General features: G+C 38.7%; 1 protein-coding gene across 6 annotated transcripts in view; it reads right to left on the bottom strand.

The window, feature by feature from the left end:
• CFH (complement factor H) overlaps positions 1-14572 on the bottom strand; it is a 42964-nt gene extending 28392 nt beyond the window's left edge. For 4 of the 6 annotated variants that reach the window (XM_068952085.1, XM_068952086.1, XM_068952088.1 and 1 more), the window contains exons 1-5: positions 14410-14571; positions 7692-7877; positions 5215-5320; positions 4348-4424; positions 2269-2463 (exon numbers count right to left, since the gene is read on the bottom strand). In XM_068952085.1, coding sequence (XP_068808186.1) covers positions 2269-2463; positions 4348-4424; positions 5215-5320; positions 7692-7877; positions 14410-14470 — 625 coding nt within the window. In that variant the 5' untranslated portion in view covers positions 14471-14571. Of the gene's footprint in view, positions 1-2268; positions 2464-4347; positions 4425-5214; positions 5321-7691; positions 7878-8191; positions 8247-14409 lie in introns of those variants that run through there. The other 2 variants (XM_068952090.1, XM_068952087.1) reach the window with 2 other exon arrangements.
• Between the last annotated feature and the right edge of the window lie 4375 nt (positions 14573-18947).

Here is an 18947-nt window from a genome sequence, read left to right as displayed (position 1 = left end):
GTTGACAAAGACAAAATTCATATTTTTTGCATATTTTTATTCACTAAGAATAAATGCCTATTAAACTTTTTTTTTTTCATCTGACATCATAGAAATTGTATTATGTCAACCAAAACATTTGCATTTAGGAACTGTTTGGAATTTATCTGAGAACTCTTCTATGACTTGAGTGTGGGTGCCAGGAAGAAAGTATGGAACAGCATAGCAACAGTAGCAAATTGGTTCATAAGACAGACTTAAGAGCTTTTTTTTTTTTTTTCAAATGGATCTCAGCATCAGAACATAAGGTAGGGGACATTCTAAATTAAGTAACTAGGCTAGCTGAAATTTCACATTTTCCATTTTTCAGATCATTTAATTTCCTTGTAATTTCCAGCATCCAAAAGCTCTCTCGTAACCAGTATGAGATTAGTAAAATTATGGTACCAGCAGAAAAAGAATTAAAGTAACTGGAAAATTGACACTAAAATGCCCGACTACCTATATGAGAAACTCAGTATGCCCATCTCCTGGCTAGACCCAATACAATTATTCAGACCTTGCAGTTTCCAAAATTCCCATTTATAAACCAGAAAGTATTCAAGGGTTTGCTTCCTCGGCCACAGAGCAGGACAACAAAGAGTTCTCGTCAATTTCTTTGCTGGATCTGCTTATGCTTTGGATTAAATGTATCTCATTGGAAGAACTGGCATTGCTTAATAAAATTCACTGTATTTATTCTATAAATATTACAAGCATGTGTGTTTAATTCCAGTTTATGCTGTTCAAGTTAAAAAAGGAGGTTTCAAAACTGCAAAACTTAGCACTGAAACTGTGAATACACCATACATGGATATACATTCTGTCATAGGTAGTCTGCTCTTCAGAACATACACTTCCTTACCAGATAACATATAAATAATCTAAGGAACTTGATGGACTGAATATTAAACAGAGTGAATGTTACAATATGCTTTCTAAGATAACTCATTCATACATACTGATAATACAACTCCCATCAAACTCCATTTGCAAAATGGGAAAAATAATCCCTCATACCAGTAGAAGTTGGGAGCCAACTGGCTAGAAAGCAGCTTTGCAGAAAAGGACCTGAGGGTCCTGGTGGACAACAAGTTGAATACAAGTCAGCAATAGGCCCTTGCAGCAAAGAAGGCCAGCAATGTCCTGGGCCTCATTAGACAGAGCGTTGCCAGCAGGTCAAGCGAGGTGATCCTACCCCTCTACTCAGCACTGGAGAGACCACATCCAGAATGCTGTGTCCAGTGCTGGGCTGCCCAGTATAGGAGAGACATGGGCATACTGGAGTGAGCCCAGCAAAGGGCCATGAAGATGAGTAAGGAACTGGAAAATCTGACAGATGAGGGGAGGCTGAGAGAGCTGGAACTGTTTAGCCTCCAGAGGAAAAGGCCTGGGGGAAGGAGAGGGGGGGCATATCTTATCAATGTGTATAAACACATGATGAGGGGGGGAAGAAGACAGAGGCAGACTCTTCTCAGTGGTGCTGAGTGACAGGATGAAAGGCAATGGTACAAAGTGAAATGCAGGAAATTCCACTTAAACGTAAGAAAACACTTCTTCACTGGGAGGATGGTCAAACACTGGAGTGGGCTGCCCAGAGAAGCTGTGGCCTCTCTTGTGGAGTCTCCTTAGAGATGTTCAAAACCTGACTGGACATGGTCTCAAGCAACAACCTGCTTTAGTTGACCCTACTTTGAGGAACCTTCAGAGGTCCCTTCCAACCTCAGCTACTCTGTGATTTTGTAAAAATAAAATATGAATGAACCTTTTAACTTCTCCAGACATATTAGTGTGAAGAAAGAAAAATCCATCGTGACTTCTTTATATTTTATGTACCTTAAGAATATGAATGAATTAAAATCAAACTTGTTCTTTTAAACTAGCTTTATATAGATTCAAAACTGTTTGTAATTACTTTGGTTAAATCAGCACTGAAATGACTGAATCTTATGCAGACATACCTAAGCCAGTTTCAGTGAAACTGATTGCAGTCTGGCAACCAAGCAGCTTGTAATGAAAATGGGGAACAAACAAATGGTCTGTTATGACCAGTATTCTTTGAATTCTCTTGCTTATCCTACTTCTTCTGCATATATGCAATGGAGATTGTTTACAGACAAACTATGCTTAATTTCTGCAGAATAAAGTGAAAGCTTTGCAGAGTCCCATACAATAACCAGTCCCTAGAAGTCTGAGAGTATAAAGCTTTTTAATTACAGATAATAAACTCAGTAATAGTTTTCTTTTTACCTTGGCACTGAGGTACATCACTATTCCATTTTCCATTAGAAGAGCAATGTATTTCTTTAGATCCAGTAAGCTTATAATTTGCATTACATTCAAACTTTACAACCTGGCCAAAGGAAAATTCTTGGTCTAGCTGAAACACACCAGTCATAATTATTCGTCCATTTTCTGGTGCTTTTACTGGGAAACACTTTGCCACTGTAAAACAAACAAACAGACAACTGCTGTCACTTTAAGGTCTATTCTGTAAAGTGAATTGACACACAAAACAACGTAAAATATAGAAAAATCATGGAATTACCTTAAATATTGAAAACAATATTCAGCCTTATTATGCATTCAGATACCATTTGCAACAGTCATAATACAAAACCCTAAGCAGAAAGATAGACTGAAATGGGAGGACACTAGTACACTGGATCTCATTAACCTGTTTTCCACCCTTGCGGGTTAAAGACAGAGTGTCCACTGAACCAGATGACCTTCTGAGGTCCCTCCCAAGGATCAAGAGATCACAAGATCCTGTGATCTTATGAATTGTATGAATGACAGGTGAACACTTAATGACATACGGCCATAAAACCTTGGCAAAATAGGTTCATTTGCCTTAGAGTTATGCCAAACTGAATTTGCTACAGACTAATGGTTTGGAAAAGTGTTGAGCTCTATTGATTGACTAGAACAATTCAGTTACTAGCTAAAAAACCTAGTAAGAGATAGCAGAACAATTGCACTACTAAAGTAAATGAACGCAATATATGTCAGACATGGATTTAGACCTCTTGTATCTCATAACAGTGTAACTGCAGAAAAAGGCGAAGTTAATATGTCACTAGATATTTCTTATTAAGTGGGAAGTGATTGAGATCACAGACCACTCTTAAATGCTCTCATTGGTATCACTGAGAGCATCTGAAGGAGTCTAACATTTTGCCTACCATAGCTCCCACTTTTCCCTGACAATGTTCTCCAACTTATGTGCTATCTGCCTTTTCTATGAGCTCATATTCTATTATCTAGGCTCCTCACAATTACAACATTATACAGATATGTTCTTTCACAGGCAGCTGTACTGTAGCCTAAAGAAAACTCCTCAGTCATGAAGGATAAATCTTATGAGGACTTTGGAATTGCAACATCTTGGTGACATGTGACAAAAACGTTGGGAACCATTGCTCTATATTGCACAGAGATATCTGTATGCCTAAAACTGAAGACATTCAAAATCCAGTAAGCTGAATGGGAAATATCTGAGAACAGCTATTAGGAAATGCTAAATCACAGATTCCTAACTCCAGACAAGAGAAAGATACCTGCTTTCATTAGTGATTCTTAACTTAGAGACCTCTTCCTGAAATTAATGCCCAAACGCAGAGAGAAATTTCAAACCTACAAACATATGCTAAAACAGACTAGTAGTTAGAAATGAGCTCTGGAAAGAAAGGAAGCCTCTTTTCATAATCATGCAGGTTTGAAACTGGTAAAAAGCTTTCCAAATCCAGGGCATTATCCCAGCCACCCAGCCTGGGGACTGGGTCTCTCTCACTCTTTCTGTCTTACTGAAGTCATTCCACTGTATGCTAATAGAGAGAGGAACCTTTAACGAAATCTTAATGGAGAGGATATTCATAAGGATGAAGGGGGAACGTGTGCTATAAATGCACATACACTCATATACATATTCAATGTCTCATCCCAGATGTCTTTTGTAACCATGTTTTGCTTTGTTTAACATCTGCTCTATCAGGCCCTTGAGGTGAAGCAGGGCTGTAAGACAGTATGGCGGGTGACGAGACTCAGTTTTGTGAATGCTTTTTGATAAAATCTTGAGTACCTACTTGACTAAAGTGGCAACTGAGCAGGCATTTTAGAGAGTTTGACTGCTGGATAACTTGGATTTAGATAGCTGGATGTCTATGTGAATTAATACTTCTTAAGCTGAGTGGTTATTTACCTCACAAGCAGTCATGGTGGCTTGTAGTGTTACTCATAGTGAGCAGTGAAATCACAGACTAGTTCTAGACAGTATCAGACAGATAAAAAGTCAGTTTGATAAAGAATTAAATGTCAAACTCTGTTTACCTTCACAGTGAGGGACATCATTGCTCCATCCATCTGCCTGACACTCACGGTAATTTCTTTGGCTGAGCATCTGGTATCTTATCAAATAAAAAGTAAACATTTCTAAAATACAGCCTCATTACGCGATAGATACAGCAGTGCTGCTGTTATTAAAGCAAAGGAAGTAGGTTTCATATGTTCTAGCATTGGCTAACCCAAAACACGACAAAAAAACAATACTTTTTCTATCTGTGTCTACCCTATTTTGTTTTTCGTACTTGTATATGGCAAAAATAGGGGCGGGGGGAAACAGAAATAGGAAGTAATCAGAAAGATGCCTTCTTTATTACAAAGGTACCAAGCTTTGTCTCATCAGTGTACATAACAAATAACCTAAAGGTGATTTACACAATTGTTGGCAAGTGGAGTAAAATTCAAGTTGCCTGTGCTCCAGTATGACTGAAAGCTATGGGATAGCACTGAAATATGACTTAATTCAAGACATATGTATCCCATGCTTTGATGAGTTAGTATTATCTTAGGTTTAAGGGCGTTACAGCAACACTGACATGGCTTCAGGTTAGCCTGGAACATAGTCAGAGTAAGTACAGCTAGTCTGAAATGACAGTGACTGCACCTATGGGACTAGGGAGAATCGTCGGAAAGTATCATATGCACAAAGTTCAGTTACTCCAATAGCACCAGACATGAGAAAGGGCTCTGTTTAGTATTCTTCCTGTAAGTGCAATATTTTAAATTAAACAATAATCAAGTATTTTTAAAATATTAGTAATTTGTAACTGTTTTACAGATAACGAATCTAGTATTGACACTTGTCTTAACAGCTTGTGTTAACGCCCACATATTGAATATTTAGATAAATATTACCCATCATCACATTTGTACTCAACTCGGGCACCGAATACAAACTCCTTTCCACTGGTAAGTTCAAATGAACCAAACTGAATATCTCCAGGATGTCCACAGGGCTTATCTGTTAAAAAAAAAAAAAAAAAAAAAGAAACAATATTACTTACTGCATACATAGGGATGTGAAAAGTAGCACTTTTCTAGTAATTGGAGACAGTACTTTTGAAAGTACTCTCAGCATTAGCTTGATTAACTCCCTTTTTTAAAAATCATTGTCTTCAATAAGAATATACTTGGATTAAGGATTTTTTTTCTTTTAAATTTAAATAATAAATTAGCAGCTGTTATTCCTTTAAAAAGACTGATCTTGTTTTAAGTTTTATGACGAATTTAATGGCAGGATGTAACTTCAGCTTTTCACATAACTTAACATAAACTAGGTACAAGAGCTTCCACTCTAGAAGCCACCCATGACTGGAAATGAAATACCCTTAGTCTGATGGGGACTGTGCTGAGTAAAGAGGGAAGATCAAAGGCTACAAGACTCTTGCGTTCCTCAGTCCCTTCTGCTCAAAGTTTCCCATGTGACTTCTCTTGTGATCTGGCCCTACCTATTTGCACTGGATCCCCAAAAGAATTGCACAGATGAGCACACCAACTCTCTGATTTATCTACTTTTGACATCATTGTAAGGACTGTAAAATAAACTAATACAGAAAGTTTAAAAATAAGTGTTAGTGCTTCCCAGAATAAATCCTTCTTGGCCCCTGCTAGACCAAATTTGCATATTTTGGAGTATGCCAACATTCGTAGCTTTTTTAAGGAAGAGATGAGTAAGCAACCTCTAAACACGCTTCAGTGTGACTCGGAGAAAACAGACAACCCCATGCAGGCTAATCAATTTTGCTGTCTAGTGCGGCCTATCCTGAAAAGGGGATGAAACCACTTAACCTGTGGCAGACCATTCCCTTTCTCTTTCCAACTGCGTCTTGCTGGTGTCAGTACCTGCTTGCTGGGTGGTAGTATTACTAAAATTTGTTACTAAAAAGCAGCACCAAATTTTGTGTAATTGGAAGGATCTATGTGCACTGATTAGTTATATAAATACATGAAAAACAAATATTTTTAAGTTAAATAAATAACTTGAATACTAAGTTAAATAACTTAATAAGTTAAAGTTAATATAAGTTATTATAAGTTAATACAAATGTTAAATAAGTTAAATGTATATTGTTTATGTTAAAGAAGATTATGTACAAAATAACAACAACTTTATTAATTGATTTTTACTCATGATTTATTTTAATCTCTGTTTGAATGAAACATGGAACTTATTTTATATTACTAAACCAAACATTTGCATATTATTAGTCAAAATTTTGTAGGTTAGGTATGTAAGAAAAATAAAAGCTAGTGTGTCTAAACTTGCTTTGTGTTTAAAATTGATTTAGTATAGAAAGGAGGTATCTGTTAACTAACAATAATAAAGTTCAAATTCTTCACTAGTGAATTCTGTATGAGGGTAAGAAATACTTCTTAACTGTTAACATAGTATACTAAAAATAATAACAGCAGCTCTCATCCTTAGTGTGAATTTTCATTTCCTAGATTATAAAACAAGGGGGGAAAAATGCTGTCCTACTTCTTTTTAACTCTAACCAATTTTCAACTCCCAAGAAATTAGATCTTGCATAAAACTAGTTGAACTAACTAAAGAAAAGATAATATTGTCTCTTGGCTCCCATTCAAAAGCTGAGTAAGTGCTTTATCCTGCTTAGACTATAAACTTCATCCATGCAGTGGTTTTTTTAACATTTTGGAAGCAAGTCTCTAATTACTTAATAATTTAAAGTATTTACATAAGCATTGACATAATTTGCAATAATAAGAAAAATAATTTAAAAAAAATTCTGACTGTAAATGGCCAGGAAATAATAGAACTATTTTTCAATATGCCAAAAAACAATGCTTTTTTGCAATTTGTGCGAGATAAACAGTGACTAGTTATTAATTTTTATTTAATTTAAAGACAAAAAGTCTATATCATCTGTTTAATAGACTTCTGTGTAGTGGTAACTTAGCTTATTGGGAGTTAATTTGTGTCCCAAATATAGTACAGTTTTATCAGCTAACCTAATGCAGAAATAAAACTGCAACAGCATGCATACAATGGTGCTAGAACCAGAACTATCTTGATTGGGTATCCTTAAAAAAGATTTCTATTCTCAGAGCAAATATACAAATTAGATTAATAAAGCTGGCCTGCTATATGACTTTCTCACATAAAGAGAAAAAATAAGTCTTTGATCTGGAGTAAAGGAACTTCTAAAAAAATATTTCCTTATGCACACATGCCTTTTCAGATAATATTTTAAAGGAGGCTGAAATAAATAATTTACAGGTAAAGATACAATTGTAATTTCACATCAACATCATTGGCAAGTGATGTGATATGTCAGGTCAAATGTTTGCATATGTTTTGCATAAATACTTACTTCTGCATTCTGCCCATGGGAAGGGTTGTTCCCACACTCCATCAGTACACTGAAACACAATACGTCCAAGTTTTATATATCCAGGCCGACACGTGTATGTTACTTGAGTACCATGTGGGTAGGGAGGTTTTTCCCACGTTTCGGTAGGTACTTCTTTAACTCTCCTAGGAGGGGGTTCTTCACAGGCTAAAAATTAAATAAGTAAAATATTGGTGATTGAAGCACATGCTACATACTCCAAAATACTTTTATCAATAGAAAAAGAAAGAAGAAATCTTGAGCACAGTTGCAATCTACTGAGTGTATCCTTCCTACTTAATCATAAGAAAGGAAACTACTAAGCACAGACCTTTTGTAGGAATAGAAATAGACACTTAGAAGGACATAAAAATAGTCATGTCCATGCCAGAAAAACACAGTAGGCAGAGTCTTCATTCGTGAAATAGAAAATGACGGCATCAGAGATTAGTGCCTCTGTTCTAACCCCAGATGTCTCTTACCTTTCCGTCTGCAGAAGCTTCTCCATTCCAGGCCTTCCATCACCACAGAGGAGAAATCTATGCGCTCCAGAGATTTCTTTTCAAACTATCTTCTTTTCCAGCCACAACAGTCTCTGACTTACACTGAGTTCATGCTGCACTTGATCAAGTTCTGTCAAATCTCCCTTAGCCTTTACATCCCCTAAACTTTCTCTCAAGGCTGAGGTTACTTAATTTTCCAAAATTTCTTATTTCCTCCTGTCCATGGGATTACTTCTTATGATAAGATACTTGTCACAAGCTACAATTAATTCTTAGTAGTCACATTGACCTTTGCTATCTTCAAAGCATGTTGCCTCAATTTGGCAGAGGGATTGTCTGATATTACTCCTAAGATCAATGTCACGCAGCCCTTCCCCGAATGCCCGAATGCTCCTTATTGGGCCTTCTTCAGTGTCCATTAAATGTATAGCCAGGGCCATAAGACTTACACAGAAAGAACTTGAATTAATTTCATTAAGAAGTTCCTGAATAGCCTGAGAATGAGAAAAGTCACAGAATCACAGAATGGTTGAGGTTGGAAGGGCCCTCTGGAGATCATCTAGTCCAACCCCCCCCTGCTCAAGCAGGGTCAGCTACAGCACACATTGCACAGGATCGTGTCCAGGCAGGTTTTGAATCAGGCTAATAGGAAAAGAAACAAATGTCAGGAAGCTGTTAATGAAAGACTAAATGATCTTTCATAAGAATTTCGTTTGTTTATATTTCTGACCTAATTTCAGTGACTAATTCTTTGTGCATTTGTGACTGAAATTTGCTTATTTTAAAGGTCAAAGCTTTACCAAAATAACAGACTCAAGACATTCTACCTATTTAGCCTATTTTACATCTGAACATCAAAGGTGAGAATTCATCAAGAATAAATAACCTGTGAAAACCGAGGACCTGTGTGACCTGTGCAACCTGTGAGAAATGAAGCCTTGGAAAAGAAATAGGAGAAAAAATATCCACCAGGGATTGCAATTTCTTGGTGAGTGAGATATATTACTCTGTAGAGAGCTTGCCCAAAAAATCCGCTCATCAGTCAGTTGTAAGGCCACAGAGGTATGAAAGAGCAGCAGTATTCTCACTGGTGCTTTCCTAAAGACTGTCCAGGTGCTGCCTGAAGGTGCAACTACAGGAAAAATATTTAGGATCTTTCCTCATGTGAGGAAATGTGGAGTTATGGCTTGCTGATCTTAAATGGGGAGACTACAACCCATGAATAAGAAGATGAGTTTTCTAGTACGTGGTGTCTGAGCAGAATAAAGCTCATTCTTCCCATATCAAAGCATAGAAAGTGAATTTTAGTTTAGTCGAACAAAGACATCCTCTTGAACACTCACTATTTTTATTTCACTCAGTGGAATACCTACCAAATCAGAAGCATAATTTTAGAAAATTTGTTTTAAAAAATTGGGAGAAATATTTATTACTTGCCAAAAATCTGTATAACTAAGTGTTCTGTAGCTATGGCATTCTGAAAATATAAGGAACGAAAGGTTTCTAGGCAGATCTAATATCTTTCTTTTGGCCAGCTTCAGTATTCAGAAAAAGCAGGCAAGCTTTTGAGGGCACTGCTGAGCTGATAAAGGAAGGGCGTGCCCATAGGTCCATCTTTTTTCCAACTACTTCAACTATTCTAAAAAGAAGTACTAGATTTCTCCTACTAATGATTACATTTGAGTAAAAATTATTGTTCTCTCTCCACTAGAGGGTACTACCATACTATCAAAAAGATAGTAGTGACTTCTGCATTTATTAGCAAGATTCATTAAAACATATAGAATCACAGAATGGCTGAGGCCAGACAGGACCTCTGGAGATCATCTAGTCCCACCCCCCTGCTCAAGCAGGGTCCTCTAGAGCACATTGCACAGGATCACGTCCAGGCAGGTTTTGAATATCTCCAGCGAAGGAGACTCCACTACCTCTCTGGGCAACCTGTGCCAGTGCTCTGTCACCCTCACAGTCAAGAAGTTTTTCCTCATGTTCAGATGGAATTTCCCGTGTTTCAGTTTCTGCCTGTTTCCTCTTGTCCTGTTGCTGGGCACCACAGGGAAGAGACTGGCCTCATCCCCTCGACACCGTCCGTTCATATACTTGTACACACTGATGAGATCGCCTCTCAGTCTTCTCTTCTCCAGGCTGAACAGGCCCAGCTCCCTCAGCCTTTCCTCATACGAGGGATGTGCCAGCCCCTTCATCATCCTAGCAGCCCTCTGCTGGACTCGTTCCAGGAGCTCCATGTCTCTCTTGTACTGGGGAGCCCAGAATTGGACATAGTACCCCAGGTGGCCTGGAGGCCTCACCAGGGCTGAGTAGAGGGGAAGGATTACCTCCTTCGACCTGCTGGCAATGTTCTGCTTAATGCAACTCAGGGTACCATTGGCCTTCTTGGTCACAAGGGCATATTGCTAGCTCATGGTCAACTAAATAGTTAACTTAACAGTTAACTTAATAGTTAACCACATAGCTAACTTTTCTCATCTTTCATGCCTGTATCTAGTTATGAGCAACTGCAAGAATATTCATATAGTACCAAATCTCTGCAGCACAGCAGTGCACATCTTACACTTACAGCAACATACCGTGTTCGGATCCCATTTGTAAAAAAAAAAAAAAAAAAAAAAAAAAAAATCATAGAGAAACTACATATTATGTCTTAGATGTCTCTGATTCAAAAATCTGAACTATTATTACTTTCAATTGCATTTGTTAGAAAATAACAATTTTTCTAATTCATAACTCATAATTTGATCTTTTTAATCTATATTTAATCTATTCTCTACAATAAATGGTATGTAAGAATTTGGTCTACGAATTGATCTTCATAACATAGAGTAATACTCTGCACATAGTAATATATTGCTTAAAAAAAATCCATGCAACTAAATAAATCATTTGTGGAGAGTTTACTGTGACACCGTGTGCCATGGTCCATGAAACTTTTAATTTCTCAGTCTTTTGTGACATTGAGTTTGAAGATTCTGTGCTTTCTTTAAACTGTTAAAGAGATTTCATGTGACAGCAACCCAATCAAGCCTAAACTGAGGGTAACACAGGGTAATGTTGGATGTTCAGGTGGAATTATCTAATGTTTAAAGAACACCAGCAAATCCAGTGACAGAAAATGCTTTGCTAAGCCTGAGCTTTCTGCTTTATGTTGTGTCCTGTTTTATATGCTCTGGGTCCTATCTTCTGTGATGATGCAAATCTGCAACAGTATGCATTTTGGGTGACAGCCGGAAAGCTCAACACAGGCCACTGAGAAGAGTGAGAGTTTTTTATTCTGCTCCTCTCTTACAGATAAGAAAAACAGTACAACTCAGAAGTAATGTAGAATGGGGCCTCATAACTCCGTCTTGTTTATATTTAAAAAAAGGAAAGAAATTTAAAAAAAGATGATCTCTTAATACTCTCCTCACCATTACTAAGACATATTTGCTTCCAGGTTTCGTTTCAACTCTGCGTTCTTCACCACTGCTGACCTAGAGTCCGGGTTTGTGATTTCTCTATAGCAAGCATTACTGTCAAGAGTCACAGCATGTATGTGCATATTCCTGACTACAGCTAATTTTTTCCTTTTTTATGCAGTTTCTCAGTAGTTTGAGAAACAAATCTTCTGACAGGGTAGACTTCAAAGCTATTCATTACATCATGCATTTTGATCTCCATACCCACCAAAATTTGGAGTTTGATATTTTTATATTAGAAAGCATGGTTTAAATGCATGCCTTCAAATTCCTTCGTGGAAAACCAGAATAGCTGGAATTAATCAGTTAGTACTTCCTCTGTGATTTGACCTCAGTTAGAAATAGCTCAAGCTGCTTTCTCAGCATCATTGTACCAGTATCAACTTCAACAAAGCCAAACACAAACTACAAATTCAGGAAGAATCACAGAATCACAGAATCGTTTAGGTTGGAAGGGACCTCTGGAGATCATCTAGTCCAACCTCCCTGCTCAAGCAGGGTCACCTAGAGCATATTGCCCAGGATCACATCCAGACGGGTTTTGAATATCTCCGGCAAAGGAGACTCCACTACCTCTCTGGGCAACCTGTTCCAATGCTCTGTCACCCTCACAGTGAAGAAGTTTTTCCTCAGGTTCAGATGGAACTGCCTGTGGTTCAGTTTCTGCCCATTGCCTCTTGTCCTGTTGCTGGGCACCACGGAGAAGAGGCTGGCCTCATCCTCTTGACACTCCCCCTTCAGATACTTGTACACGTTGATGAGATCCCCTCTCAATCTTCCCTTCTCCAGGCTGAACAGGCCCAGCTCTTGCAGTCTTTCTTCATAGGAGAGATGCTCCAGCCCTCTAATCATCTTGGTAGCCCTCCGCTGGACTCTCTCCAGCAGTGCCATGTCTCTCTTGGACTGGGGAGTCCAGAACTGGACACAGTACTCCAGGTGAGGCCTCACCAGGGCTGAATAGAGGGGCAGGATCACCTCCCTCCACCTGCTGGCAACACTCTGCCTAATGCACCCTAGGATCCCATTGGCCTTCTTGGCCACAAAGGCACACTGCTGGCTCATGTTTAACTTGTTGTCCACCAGCACTCCCAGGTCCTTCTCGGCAGAGCTACTTTCCAACAGGTCAGTCCCCAGCCTGTACTGGTGCATGGGATTATTCCTGCCTAGGTGCAGGACCTTGCACTTGCCTTTGTTGAACTTCAGGAGGTTCCTCTCCGCCCAGCTCTCCAGCCTGTCCAGGTCCCTCTGAATGGCAGCACAGTCTTCTGGTGTGTTAGCCTCTCCCCCCAGTTTAGTATCATCAGCAAACTTGCTGAGGGTGCACTCTGTCCCTTCCTCCAGGTCATTGATGAATATATTGAACAAGACTGGGCCCAGGACTGACCCCTGGGGGACACCACTAGCCACAGGCCTCCAACTTGACTCTGCGCCATTCACCACAACCCTCTGAGCTCGGCCATCCAGCCAGTTCTCAAGCCACCTCACCGAAGAATTTTTCAGTTCCTGTGCAACAACACAGCTCTCAAAAAACTCACGTCGCCTTTCCATATGAAGCGTGCACTAAGAACCCTGTATGACCAATGGTAATAGTTGTCCCAGCTGAATCAAATATTGCTACATTCACATTCCTTTGCAATCTCTCTAAAGAAAGAAAGTATTGTGAAAAGAGAGGGCAAATTTAGGCAAACTTTCTTTTCAAATTCCAGAGTTTTTCTAGACTACTTTGCAAAAAAAGGAGACTTTATTAATGGCACTTTGAAACAATATGTATTACAAGTATGTAATGTAATACATTTCACTAACCTTCTGATTTTTTCAAATAAAATTTCCTTCCTACCAGCTAATTTTAAAAGAATAAAAATCTTAAAGAAAGGGCCTAATTCTACACGATTCTGAAGGATGCAAAGTAAAATTCAACAGATTGCTTGGATTGATAAGGTCTTCATAACCTTCATATAAAATTAAAAAACAATCTGAACTAAGTGAAGACACACTAGCTCAAAGACACACAACACCCTTTCTCCAACAGTCTATACATAAATCCCTGACAGAAAACACAGCAATCAAATTATTAAACATATAGCTTAAACAGTATAAACATAGTATCAAAGAAAAATAAACTCTGTGTGTCAAGCAAAGGAAATTGAACACTGAATAGGAAAATATTAACAGCAGCTAGAAAACTTAATGCCTCTTTAGCCACGGACAAAAGTGTATCTGTATATGCTTATCTCATGCAATGGATTAAAAACAGAACAAAACAAGGATGTCAATTGACAGATACTTTGTAAACACTTAATTCAGTCAATCTAGTAATCATTTCTCTTTCTCAGATTATCTCATAGATTATCCCAGACGTAAGAAATATACATTTATTGAGTGTTTGTTATTTTAGTCTACCAACCATTTATAGATATTTATGGTTTTAGATGTTAAAATAATTAACAAACAAACATAATAAAAATGAATTATCTGATTCTAGTTTACAGGGACAGTAATTACTAAAAAGTTGTGCAACAGTCTTTATCCAAATAAATAGGTGAAATAATACCTAAGGCAGCATAGTAAGTACTAAAGGTGCTAGGTACTGCGAGAACAAATCCCAATTATTGTTGACAGAGCTTCACTAAAATAAACTACAATCAGAATATTTCATTTAAAAATTATTTTAATTACATTTTCCTAGTATAAGAAAGTAGGCTTTTTTCCACATTAAAAACTTACCTCTTTCTGCAGTACAATACATCCAAAATAACAGTAGAACCGTATAACCCAGGAGTGACATGCTAGTGACTCAGAAACACAGTAAGCACATTTATAACAGCAGCTAACTTATTGGATTATTTTGCGTTATATGCACTCCTATTTTACTCAGTAACTGCTCCTGTGACTGACCTTGCAAAGTATTTATACTTTGATTTCAGCAGTCACTTCCTCTAATCCTCTTGCAACACACAACTGTTTCTCTTTTTTTTGGATAGACACACAATGCAAACTTTGCTAAAATGAATAAATAAATAAAAGCCTGGTGATTTCAGCTGACACTGCCCCTTCCTGTGTTCAACTAGTTTTTACATCATGCCTCTATTTTTTTCATATTAATCTCTTTCATGCTCAGATAAGCTTATTTCTTTTGCGATCCAAAAGAAGTTGCTCAGATGAATTACTTTGTAATTCCCTGTGTTTTATATGCTCAGTTAAAAAGAATGAATGGAACTAAAAAATTATTTGTGTATAAATAAAAAATTATTTGTGTATAAATTCGCTGCTATACGAATGTCATTCAAGACATAGACTGAAAAAATACAAAGTGATTTACTAACCTATAGATTTTGCTTAAGATATCCAATTACCCTAAGCAAAGGAAACGTACTAAATTAAATAAATCTAGGCTATGCTGAACCATTTGTTTTGGTTTCACATTAGAAACCATAAGATGAAGATGAGAATGAATATAATTGCAATACAGATAACAAACTGTTTTAAAAAATAAAGATTGCACTAAAAGAGGAACTATAGGGCAGCATGGGGAGTAGGGGGTAACAGTGAAACTCCCCAGGGCTTGATGTTAGCAGCAATCGTATTAATATTTTCATTAAAGGTCTTGGCTTTAGTCACCATGCAAGTGTGGATTACACAAAGAAAATTGTTTGATACTGAGGCCTGGGGAGAAACGTAAGAGCACAAAGTGCTCTCAGGAGACAGACACAAAACATCTGCAGACTGGATGCCCCCTAGCTCTGATGGCAGACTGACATAGAGCAAGCACACGGCAATCTTGTGTATGTTCCCAAAAGACTACATAAACATATCCTTAAGCCCACTGGCTTAGTTCATCTACTGAAATAAGATAAAAGAGAGTTTGTTTAGAGAACAGATCCCCAATCAAGCCCCAATGCCAAAGCAGTGAACTTTTTTCTTCTCAAAATGGAGCTGAAGTGAAATTATTTCTTGAATTTTTTTTTGTACCTGTGCTATGCTGTCAACTACCAGCTCAGGGCAATTCAAGTCTTAGTGAAAACTAACATTCAGTGTTTACACCTGCCACAGATCTGCCAGATAGCATCACATCTCTGCTTTTCCCTCCTCACTTCTCTCCTGCCAGCTGACTCATATGTACAGACTGAACTCCTGCCCTGCTCCATGACCCTGTGATGATTGGTCTGCACCAATTTTGAAGTTCCTGGCAGTAAAGAGCATCTAAGCAGCAAAGACCTCTTTTTACACCTGCCCAAGCTGAATTCTTGGCAAACGGCTCATGGGAGAGAACTAACGAAGTCAGTGATCCCTTCTGTGCTGTGGTAGAGAACCATGTGCTGGTATAGACAGCGGCGCTCTAAGTGCACCAGGACAGTCTCGCCTGTTTGTCCTTCTCTGAAGCAATCTCATGCACGTATGTGTGTGCACACGCTTCTGTGCCAGTGGGCTGCAGAGTGCAAAAGCAAGATTCCTTGTAGTGAGGAGGGAGTGAGGATGGGTTAGCCCTTCCTGTCACAGCATAAGTACTGATTTTCAAATGTAGCAGTGACACTGCTGCTTTCCAGTTTCTCAACCACTGTGCCAAGCTGCAAAAATGCTGAGGCAGTGCTGGAAGGCACTCAGGTGCCAACCAAGAGAAGGTGGCTCGAACCCATTAGCAGGAGAAACATATGTTGCAGGGACGTCCTCATTTTTATTGTTTCTTCAGTTTTCAAATGTTGTATTTGCTGACATCATGAGGCTTAAATCAGTTCTGGCTCAAACCGTTTTCGGGTTACTAAACCACTTGTCAAAACATTACTGGCTTGAACCACAGTCAAAGAAAGGTAGTTTCAGCTATACCTGAACCCAAACTGGAACACAGTGAATGTTAAAACCACTTAAGCTATAAGATATCACAACACGAGAGCAGATAGTTATAAACATCCTAGAAATTAAATTTAAAGTGGAAATTAGAAGAATCGCCTGAGAAGTGAGGCTCAGAAGTAATCTTTTTACGGGCATTATATAAACATAAAAACCATCTTCAGTTGCAAAACAGGGACCAGAGTCAGTCCTTTCCAGTCCCATGTTCTTGACCTTAAGTCAGGGGCAAAACTTACATTAACCAAACGGAAATAAAAATCAGGAACTTAAGTCTTTCTTCCCCTACTCACATCCTCCATAGGCTGTAAACTGATTCAAAACTGATTTTCTTTTAAACATATCTGGATGACATGGTCATCTCCAGGCTCTAAGGAAATAGAACGCAGAGGAAAACAGACTAATGAAGAGGTGTCAGTGAAAGAGGTAAGCTTCAGGACCTCTAAGGGAGGCAGAAGAAAAATCTCTGGAGTACGCTTACCTTCCTTCAACTTAAAAAAAAAAAAAAAAAAAAAAAAGGCAGTAACACCTAAGTAGTCATGCAGTCAAAGGCAACTGGATTTTACATATCAAAGCAGAAAGATTTTACCCATCTCCTTGCTAGGAGAATTGGTGCAACTGTACTCAAACATTGTGGTGGTCACAATCAGACAGTCAAGATATTACCAGATACTTCCTCTAGTAGCAAAACTGCATGCCCAGGCAACATAGAAAAGCAGGAAAATTCACACAGAAAGGATGTCAGGGAGGTCATCTTGTCCAACCTCCTGCACAAAGAAGAGTCAACTATGAGGTCAGACCACATTACTCAGGGCCTTGGTCGTTCCCTACTCAATTTTGGGAGTTAAAACTAAGATTCAAAGTGTTTGTTCAAACATGAATGTTTCTGAGAGAAGAGTGTTAGGAAGCTATTTGGTAACATGAATGCACACCTGAGGAAGTCAGTGTCTTCCAAGAGACAACTAGTGATAGCTAATGAGGGGAGCTTAGTCACAGCATCTCTGACCACAGTGTAATTTTATTAGCATGTGATAACATGCTTGCTGTCATACTTCCAGTGATATCATTAGGGTCTATAGAATCGTAGGATCTGCCATCGAGGTGCTCAAAAAATCTTCACAGAAGAGCCTTATCCCACTATCTTACTGGTGGGATGGTTTCCATTGTCTATAGTTTTCTTTCCTCCCACTGGCAGACCACTTGAAATTACACATCATTCGATATCTAATCACCTAATGGTGTCACAGGGGGGGAAAAAAAAAAGCTCAGTTCACATAGCTTAAACCAAATCAGGATCAAACTGGTTTATTGATTTATTAACGACACACAATAAACTAGCAATCAGTGAACAGGATCAGGATCAGAGATTCTGGATCAGTATAAGCAATACAACAGGTTAACATTTTGTGTCTAATACTGTGCCTTAAGAAAAAACTTCAAATTCTAAGCACCCCTCTCTCACTAACCTCCAAAGTACTAATCACCTAAAGTCATGAGCACCCACCCACAGTTACAGCATCCACTCCATCTCTCACAGGCCATGCAGGATACAGGCATCCCCCCCACCTCCTCCGGGGTTGCAAGTTCCCATACTTACACCTCCTACTGAAGGTGCGCGTGCTTGATGTGCACCCATGCTGCTCCTTACAATCTGCTAATGCACATGCTGGAAAGAAAGTACCACACAAGGTCACATATCTGCACCCCAGGCGCAGGTCCCTACTGCTTCACCTCACACGGTGCAGCCCGAGGGCAGACGCTCTGCCAGGTCAAGGCAGAGGTCGCTATACCAGTGGGGTGACTTCTGCCAGCGTAAAACCAGACTGCTCTGGTTTTGACTGCAGCTCTGTTTGCACTCAAAAATCTCTCCTTTCTGTTACAAATTTTCATGTTCCCTTTACACTTCCTTCCAAATTGAGACCTTCTTTGTTTGAAAGGTCTCCCTGTAACTCCTGGGTTACTGTTTAATCTGACTGGTGGTTGTCAACCCCTTTAAGGTGATCAGCTAGGTTATGCACTCTCTGGGGTATGCAAGAGTTGACAGTTTTGGGTGTTCGTACTCGCATTCCTATCTTAACAGCTGCTGTTATTCAGGCCATTTCACAAAGGCTGGCCATGCAAATATTCCTGTAAATGGAAAAGCAATATGGGGAATTCTTTGCATATTCCTTTAGCTTCTTTTAATGCAAATTAGCTAACAGCATGTGTTCAGACAGGGCTCTGCAGAAATTATGGTAGACATACATTGAATCCTAAAAGTATTTTGTACTACACTCCATCAGACTACAGAGATGCTACTGTGAGATCATACTTAATTTACAACGTACAGAGGGAAAAAATAGGACTGCAATGCTCCTACTTTTGATCATCTACTTGGTACAAAAGTCTTAAGCACCAGCTCATTCTCCTACCTTGGTGTT

Source organism: Struthio camelus, chromosome 8 (genome assembly GCF_040807025.1).
Source record: "Struthio camelus isolate bStrCam1 chromosome 8, bStrCam1.hap1, whole genome shotgun sequence".
NCBI classification, from domain to species: domain Eukaryota; kingdom Metazoa; phylum Chordata; class Aves; order Struthioniformes; family Struthionidae; genus Struthio; species Struthio camelus.
Note: the sequence above shows the minus strand (reverse complement) of the source record. Positions and strands in the feature narration are given on the sequence as shown.